General features: G+C 42.2%; 1 protein-coding gene across 1 annotated transcript in view; it reads left to right on the top strand.

Annotated features, from left to right (window-relative positions):
* Positions 1 to 2,161: 2,161 nt before the first annotated feature.
* Positions 2,162 to 9,390, top strand: part of eif2b3 (eukaryotic translation initiation factor 2B, subunit 3 gamma) — a 136,512-nt gene continuing 129,283 nt past the window's right edge. Inside the window, exons 1-2 of the mRNA XM_072574437.1 lie at positions 2,162 to 2,364; positions 6,011 to 6,169. Of these exons, the coding sequence (XP_072430538.1) occupies positions 2,328 to 2,364; positions 6,011 to 6,169 (196 nt within the window). The 5' untranslated portion in view covers positions 2,162 to 2,327. The remainder of the gene's footprint in view (positions 2,365 to 6,010; positions 6,170 to 9,390) is intronic.

Below are 9,390 nucleotides of genomic sequence, written 5' to 3'. Positions count from 1 at the left end.
TTTGTTTCCTGCCTGTTCATGTTCCTGTATAAATACATCTTAAACATTGCTATTGTAACAGGATTGAGACCCCGGCTGCTGGGCTTCTAAATTCCAAGGGGAAACCCCAGTACTGGATTGAAATTTAAATCTAGTGAGCTTTCTCTAACAGATTTGGTGTAGGGCACCCATCCACTCTGACAGTAGTCCTCCTCATCATCAAAACTGAATTCCACCCAATAAGGGTAGTATGACTAATGATGTGTATGTGGACAAAGTTAAAATATTACACAACACCAGGTTATAGTCCAACTGGTTTATTTGGAAGCATGAGCTTTTGGAGCGCCGCTCCTTCATCAGACAACCACCTGATGAAGGAGCGGCACTCTGAAAGCTAGTGCTTCCAAATAAACCTGTTAGCCAATAACCTGGTGTTGAGAGAGTGGTGCCGGAAAAGCACAGCAGGTCAGACAGCATCCGAGGAGCAGGAGAATCGCCATTTCAGGCATAAGCCCTTCATCAGGAATGACTCCTGATGAAAGGCTTATGCCTGAAACATAGATTCTCCTGCTCCTCGGATGCTGCCTGACCTGCTGTGCTTTTCCAGCACCACACTCTCGACTCTGATCTCCAGTGTCTGCAGTCCTCACTTTCTCCTAATAACCTGGTGTTGTATAATTTTTAACTTTGTCCACTCCAGTCCAACACCGGCACCTCCAAGTCATTGTTTATGTGGACTTTCAAAAGATGTATGGCAAAGTACACCATAATTGACTTGTTAAAGGAACTATAGAGATGGTAGTGTACGAATAAAGTGGGTGAGGAACAGAAATCAGGGAGTACTGGTTAACAGTTGCTTTTTAGGCCACAAGGAAGCATACAGCGATATTCCCCAGGAATCAGACCTACTGCTGTTTTTGATATTTATTTCAACAACAATTAAAACCAAAAGGAATAAGGGTCTATGTTTGTAATAGTTAAAATTTCAATGTTAGAAGAGCACACTAGCAAAAGTTAATATTTATCAGAGATTTAAAAGTGTACTTAAATTGAAAGGAATTAACTTTTTGTGGTGAATTTAAATCATGCATCAACTTTATGCATTCCAATGGCAAACCAGACAGTGAAGTGCAGTTTATGCAAAGCAGCACAATTCATAGTCATACCACATGGAAACAGATCCTTCGGTCCAACTAGTCCAAGTCATGTTCTCAAACTAAATTTGTCCAACGTGCCCGCGTTTGGCTCATATCCCTCCAAACCTTTCCCATTCATGTAATTATCAAAATGCCTTTTAAATATTGTAACTGTACCTGCATCCACCACATCTTCTAGCAGTACATTCCACACACGAACCACTCTCTGTGTAAAAAGTTGCCCCTGTTCTTTTTAAAACTTTCTCCACTCACTTTCAAAATATGCCCCCTACTTTTGAACATTCTATGCTAGGGAAAAGACCTTTACAATTCACCTCATCAATGTTCCTCAGGATTCAGAAATCAACTTTTGGATTCCTGTATTTAATTGTGCATCTGATCTTGTCTGAAGTTGCTGGAGCAGTTGCGTACTTAATAGTCAGGGACTGTTATGGCCTCAGTAATTTTGGGTGTTAAGGTACTGAAAGAACATTTCAGTCTCAGTACAAGAAACAGTTGTACTGCTATAGGAATTGAGGGTTGTCCACAGCTTAAAGGGCTAAGATTAATTATTATTGGTTTTCCACTGGTGAAGAGGCCAGGAAGAGATTCTCTGTTGGCTTGATGGTAACACAATGGTAAGGTGTGAAACAGTAAAGGGATCCACTCTGTGTCCCTGCGGAATGTATGCGCCCAATATTACTGAAAGGGGGCTCGAGTAAAAACATCAGTGTGAACCCTATCATTGCATACCTTGGCATAAAACGTGCAATGAAAAAATCTAGTTACAATATATCCAGCGTTTTCTGTTGTGCGAAGGAGAGAAATTACTCCAAACCATTCAGGAAAATCTTGAGATTCGGTGAAATGAACATAACTTTAATGTAATAATGTTGAAGAAGTGGTCTTGTTCATGATGTTAGTGTATTTTATTTTCAGACCAGTTGAGTTGGGGGGGGGGGTGAGCTGGGGACAAGTGCTGTGTTCGCATTGAGGAGAAGATCCTCCTCGGAACCTTGTTCCGCGGCCGCAGCCGCTCCGTTTCCGGGCGGACTCTAATTCACTCGAACACACGACATGGTGAACCTGAGGTGACAGCGCCTCTTCCAAAGCTGCACACCGTCTGAGGGCTCGCATTGGGCCCACCAGCGAGCTCGCTTCACCGGCCTCCTTTGACCCCCCTTTCTCCGGCTGCCTTTTGGACACCGTCCAATGTCCTACCGTCTTCGGGGAGCAGAGCGAGGAGGAGGTAATGGGGGAGCCGTGTGTGTGTGTGTGTAGGGGGAGGCTTGTGTTCGTGGAATGAGGGGGAGGGACTGTTGAATCTGGAGTTGGGAGTTTGGGATGAGTCGAGCCGGTGGGTTGTCAGGGTGGAACTAGGGGGACTGGGGTGAGGAGCTGGGGACATGGGAGAGTTTCGTGGGGAAACTAAGGCGGTGGGGGTGGGGGAGAACGAACCTGGGGAAGGGGGCGATCAGAGGGGAACGTGGGGGTGGGGGGGGTGGGAGGCTGAGTGAAGTTGCAACTGAGCGGGGAGGAGGTCAGATTCCTGATTGAGAGGTTTGAGTGTGGAATCCTCCCAATTGATATATATTCCAGAGGGCGAGAACACATCCATGGCTAAGCAATGATTTGGAGATGGCTAAGCAAGGAAGCTAAATATAACATAAAAACACCAAGACTAAGCTGTACCATGTTGCAAACGCAGGCTGCAAGATTGGGAAACTTTTATAGCTCAACAAAGGGTTACTAAAAATGTAATAAAAAGAGCAAAGGGATTGGTCTTCAGGCCCCAACTATTAACAATCTTTACGAATGACTTGGATGCAGGGATTGGAGGTACTTAGTGTAATTTGCAGATGACACTAAACTCAGTGGGAAAGTAAGTGGCAATCAAGAAGTAAAGGTGTGGAGCAAGTGGTTTAGAAAAGATGTGACAAAAGGTTTCTTCCACATATACATGGAACTTGCTGCTTGAGAGGATGGTGGAGGAAGGTATTCTCACATTTAAGAAGCATCTGGATGACTCCACAAAATGCCATGGTGCAGTAGGCTAAGTGCAGGCAAATGAGATTATTATAGTTTGGTGTTTGTTGGTCACCATAGACATGGTAGGACAAGGGTCTATGCTGTATGACTCTATGACTAAATTTACAAATAATATGGAATAGGTTAGATGAATTGGCCAAAATTTGGCAGATCGAGTAGATAAGTGAAAGGTTATCCATTTTGGTTATGATCTAAATTATCTTCTTATATAAGTGGAGAGAATCTTGAGCATGCGTTGGTGCAGAGGGACCTGGGTATCTTTTGTGCATGAATCACAAAACAAGTATCCAGGTACAGCAGGTAATAAGAGAGGCAATTGTAGTTTTGGAATTTATTGCTAAAGGAATACAGTATAAAAGTAAGCAAGTGTTGCTGCAATTGGACAAGGCATTAATGAGACTGGACCGTTGCTGCGGTTGTGCCAGGCATAAATGAGACTGGACCGGTGCTGCGATTGTGCTAGGCACTAGGAAGACTGGACCTGAGTAGCTTAGGCTTATACTCACTAGAGTCTATAAGAAAGGAGAAGATCTATTTAAGGTATGTTAGATGTTAAAGGGGTTTAGCAAAGTAGCTGCAAAGAGAATGCCAAACTAAAGAAAACATTCTAAAATGAGAGTCACCGTTCTGAGATAAGGAATAGCAGACTTAACACACAAGATAAATTACTTCTGTCAAAGGTTAGTGAACTGTGGAATTTGCTACCCAAGAATGCGATGGATGCTAGGACATTAATAACATTTAAGGAGGAGATTGACAGGTTTTTACTTAGTAACTGGTTGAAGGGTTATGGGGAACTGCCAATAAAGTGAAGTTGAGGCCGAGATGAGATCAGCCATGATCGTATTGAACAGTGGAACAAGCTCAAGGGGCTGAATTGCCTCCTCCTGCTCTAGTTCTGCTGTTCTTATGAATTGAGCTGAACCCCAGAGAAATGGATTGGGCCCTGTGAGACTGCTGGTAGTGTTAGCTACTCTCATCAGGTAGCTGAGGACACAGGAGAAATTTAATCGAAGTAGGTTCGGGAGAATAATTATAAAGGGAGCCATTTGCAGAGAAGTGAAGTTGCGGAGGTGAAAGTAAGCAGTATTTGTGATGTCTAGTTTATAGAGTCACCGAGATGTATAGCAGGGAAATGGACCCTTCAGTCCAACCTGTCCACACCGAACAGATATCCTAAATTAACCTAGTTCCATTTGCCAGCATTTGGCCATATCCCTCTAAACCCTTCCTATTGATACATCTATCCATATTTTTAAAAATGTAATTGTGCAAGCCTTCACACCTTCCTTTGGCAGCTGATTCCATATACACAACCCCTCTGTGGGGAACAAGTTGTCCCTTAGGTCCCTTTTAAATTTTTCCCCTCTCACCTTTACGCTGTCTAATTCTGGACTCCCCCATCCCGGGGAACAGATCATGCCCCTCGTGATTCTATAAGGTCACCCCTCAGCATACGACACTCCAGAGAAAATAGCCCCAGCCTCTCCCTATAGCTCAAACCCTCCAATCCTGGCAACATCCTTGTAAATCTTTCCTGAACCCTTTCATGTTTCACAAATGCTTCCTATAACAGAGAAACCAGAATTGCACACAGTATTCCATCGTGGCCTAACCAATGTCCTGTACACCCGCAACATGACCTCCTAGCTCCTGTACTCTGTGCACTGACCAATAAAGGAAAGCATACCAAGAGCCTCCTTCACTATCTTGTCTACCTTGGATCTCACTTTCAAAGAACTATGAAATTGCACTCTAAGGTCTCTTTGTTCAGCAACACTTCCTAGGACCTTACTATTAAGTGTACAAATCCTGCCCTGATTTGCCTTTCCAAAATGCAGCACCTCCCATTTATCTAAATTAAATTCCATCTGATCAAGATCCCATTGTAATCTAAGGTAACCATCTTCACTGTTCACTACACCTTCAATTTTGGTGTCATCTGCAAACTTACTAGCCATACTGTCTATGTTCATGTCAAAATCATTTATATAAATGAAGAAAAGCAGTTGTGACTGTCTCAACATGTAGTTCCCGGAAGTTTGAAATAATTGCAATTTTGGGCAAAATCTTTTGCGATAACATGACATGTATTTCTCACATCTCCTTACGTACATCACACTGACACATTGTTGATTGAATGCAGACTGTTCTGAGTGTGATGGCCTTCTGGATATACATGTATGCATGCATACGACAATATAGTTCCTTACACTTTACAAATATAATAATAAAACAATGGGCGGCATGGTGACACAGTGGTTAGCACTGCTGCCTCACAGCGCCAGAGACCTGGGTTCAATTCCCACTTCAGGCCACTGTCTGTGTGGAGTTTGCACATTCTCCCCATGTCTGCGTGGGTTTCCTCCAGATGCTCCGGTTTCCTCCCACAGTCCAAAAACGTGCAGGTTAGGCGAATTGGCCATGCTAAATTGCCTGTAGTGTTAGGTGAAGGGGTAAATGTAGGGGAATGGGTCTGGGTGGGTTGTGCTTCGGTGGATCGGTGTGGACTTGTTGGGTCGAAGAGCCTGTTTCCACACTGTAAGTAATCTAATCTAATCTAATCTAATATGGGATTAATGTAGTCAATTATAGATTAAATGGGTTACCAAAATTTTGCATGTCCTGATTAAGTTGGAATGTATGGCTGCTGAAGGGGTTTTTGACGAGCATTGAATATCTTCATAATGCCTTTGATAGTCATATTGCACCATTTCCATGTTGTCAAATTTTCCAGCTTTAGTGAGGCATAGATTGAATTCATGAATTGACTTTCTCAATTCAAAGTTGAATAAAGCCATCAGTCCATTAACAGCTAATATATACATTAAATATATATCTTACAGAAAACAATACTATGGAGTTTCAAGCTGTGTTAATGGCAGCAGGTGGGGGCTCCCGCATGATGGATCTTACCTCCAATATTCCAAAGCCCCTCTTACTGGTTGGAAACAAACCATTGATATGGTATCCTCTAAATCTTATGGAAAGACTTGGGTTTGAAGGTAAGCACTGTTTTCTACACTTAAATGAATAACTACAAAAAATGGCAATCTATATATTAATCCAAAAGAGCTTGCTTTTCTCTATCAGTATAATCTTTGCAGTGCTTTTTTTGGACTCCTAACTATTGATGTTTCAGTTGACTAGACCTATGAGTGAGTGATGGCTAGCATGGTGATTTGTTTGTTTCACATCTGCTCTATTAAAAGTGATCACATGTGTTTGGAGACTAAATGGTAAAATGGTTTCCTAGATATTAACCTCTGAAGAATCCCTGCGCAATGTTATCTTTTTAGTTTCCTGCACAGATGTTTTTTTTTAAATAAACTAGCAATGAACATCATAAGCTGTACCTCGAAGAGAGGAGGGTGCTTGCTGTGGATCCCATGGCAAGAGCTTGCACCTGAAGTCATTTAACATGGGGAGACTGTTGTGTTGCTGATATCCTGTGGTTCTGGCTGATGTAGAGTCACTCCCACTCTTGCTGCTTGCCATGGGCATGGTGGAAGGACGTGTAGGTTGATAGGCCATTTCATGTTCTGGAATGAGAGATGAACCCTGAGGCAGGGATGCTACCTACTGATCCACAAGACCTTCCCAGCATTAAATAGGAACCAAGCAGGTGTACTTGATTTTTAGAGAGGCACAACTACCCTAGCTCTGAAAGTTGAAATAAGAACAAATGAAATATATTACATTACCTGTTTCCACAGTGCATTTTAATTAAAATATTAATTTCTAATTTAAAATCCTAAAGCTCCTGATAGCCTCCCTACTAAGTATTGAATGAACCTAAATCTGTTTTGTCTTATGAGAACCAACTGGATCTTTTTGATTTAATTTACTTGACATTAAACACCTTTTCAACAATGTAATCATTGTTTACATCTCTCCTTTTATGATGTTTTTTAACGTATACAATTTAATGCCATAATAACAGCATTAACACCATCAGTATTCTGTCAGACACCAATCTTTATTGCTGGATTTTCTACTTGCATCACTCTGAAGTTTTTGAAACACCTTTACAAGATTCATTCTGAAACTTTTCAACACTGAAACTGCCTATTTTCTTCCTTCTGTCAATGAAGATTTCAAAACCCAACTGTTTATTTCTCTTTCATCTGCAAATATAACTTTATGACTGTGAAAATCTAACGACCAGTTTTCAGATTCAACTTTGCAATTCTGTTCAAATCATGACAGAACTGACTTACACATATTAGCTGTTATTGTAGAAAACATGCATTGGGCATGCATTCAATTAAAATTCTGATTCTTGAGTGCTTCCATGACTTGCCTTGCCGTATAATATTTCTCACCGTTTAGCCTTAACTTTCAGCACCTGACATTGCTTATTGCCTGTCAAATAAGAGTGGTACCAGGGAGCTGTAGATGCATTAGCCTCAACAAGGCTAATGATGAGGGCAGAGCAGTAGATGTGATCTATGTGGACTTCGGTAAGGCATTCGACATGGTTTCCTCCTCACCCGGAGGAAACCCACGCAGACACGGGGAGATCGTGCAAACTCCACACAGTCAGTCGCCTGAGGCGAGAATTGAACCCGGGTCTCTGGCGCTGTGAGGCAGCAGTGCTAACCACTGTGCCGCCCAATTCAGTTGTTTTTCAGACTGGAGGCCTGTGACCAGTGGAGTGCCACAAGAATCGATGCTGGGTCCTCTACTTTTTGTCATTTACATAAATGATTTGGATGCGAGCATAAGAGGCACAATTAGTAAGTTTGCAGATGACGCCAAAATTGGAGGTGTAGTTGACAGCGAAGAGGGTTACCTCCGATTACAACAGGATCTGGACCAGATGGGCCAATGGGCTGAGAAGTGGCAGGTGGAGTTTAATTCAGATAAATGTGAGGTGCTGCATTTTGTGAAAGCAAATCTTAGCAGGACTTATACACTTAATGGTAAGGTCCTAGGGAGTGTTGCTGAACAAAGAGACCTTGGAGTGCAGGTTCATAGCTCCTTGAAAGTGGAGTTGCAGGTAGATAGGATAGTGAAGATGACATTTGGTATGCTTTCCTTTATTGGTCAGAGTATTGAGTACAGGAGTTGGGAGGTCATGTTGCGGCTGTACAGGACATTGGTTAGGCCACTGTTGGAATATTGCATGCAGTTCTGGTCTCCTTCCTATCAGAAAGATGTTGTGAAACTTGAAAGGGTTCAGAAAAGGTTGACAAGGCTGTTACCAACGTTAGAGGATTTGAGTTATAGGGAGAGGCTGAACAGGTTGGGGCTGTTTTCCCTGGAGTTTCGGAGGCTGAGGGGTGACCTTATAGAGGTTTACAAAATTATGAGGGGCGTGGATAGGGTAAATAGGCAAAGTCTTTTCCCTGGGGTTGGGAAGTCCAGAACTAGAGGGCATAGGTTTAGGGTGAGAGGGGAAAGATACAAAAGAGACCTAAGGTGCAACCTTTTCACGCAGAGGGTGGTACATGTATGGACTGAGCTGCCAGAGGAAGTGGAGGAGGCTGGTACAATTGCAACATTTAAGAGGCATTTAGATGGGTATATGAATAGGAAGGGTTTGGAGGGATATGTGCTGGCAGGTGGGACTAGATTGGGTTGGGATATCTGGTCGGCATGGATGGGTTGGACTGAAGGGTCTGTTTCCATGCTGTACATCTCTATGACTCTATCTGGAACGTATTGTATGGAATTTGCAGCCCATGGCAATTTAGTCATGTTTGTTATTGAACTGCATTATTTTAAAAGTATTTATTTTTGTCCTTTCAACTTCTCAATGGTCTTATGAAGGTTGTTCTGAGAATGTAGACATGCTTCTTTATCAGTCACATGCTATAAAGTTATACATCTACATGATAGATACTTCAGTTCAAACATGTTATGTCCAGAATTGCATTTTTCAAAGTGACTTTGATTAGGACAGAAGTGGGAATTAGGTTAAACTTGATAACATCCATCCTTTAGCAAAATATGTTATCTGAGGGCGATCTCCTAATTTCAGCAACATGAACCGATATGATAGAACTATGACATGGAGTTGAGCACCAACTCAAGTTGATGAAACTGCACATTTTTATATTGAGCCAATTTTTCTCAACAGAATAGTAGTGTCTCTTTAGTAATTGCATGCAGAACACTATCACCGTTGCCTACAATGAGTCAGTACTTGAGTTGTTGTCATGGTCTGTGGTGGAATGTTGTAGCAGGGAGGCATTTCATTGCAAGAATTCAGGAAGACCTT

This window comes from Chiloscyllium punctatum, chromosome 7 (genome assembly GCF_047496795.1).
Source record: "Chiloscyllium punctatum isolate Juve2018m chromosome 7, sChiPun1.3, whole genome shotgun sequence".
NCBI lineage: Eukaryota > Metazoa > Chordata > Chondrichthyes > Orectolobiformes > Hemiscylliidae > Chiloscyllium > Chiloscyllium punctatum.
Note: the sequence above shows the minus strand (reverse complement) of the source record. Positions and strands in the feature narration are given on the sequence as shown.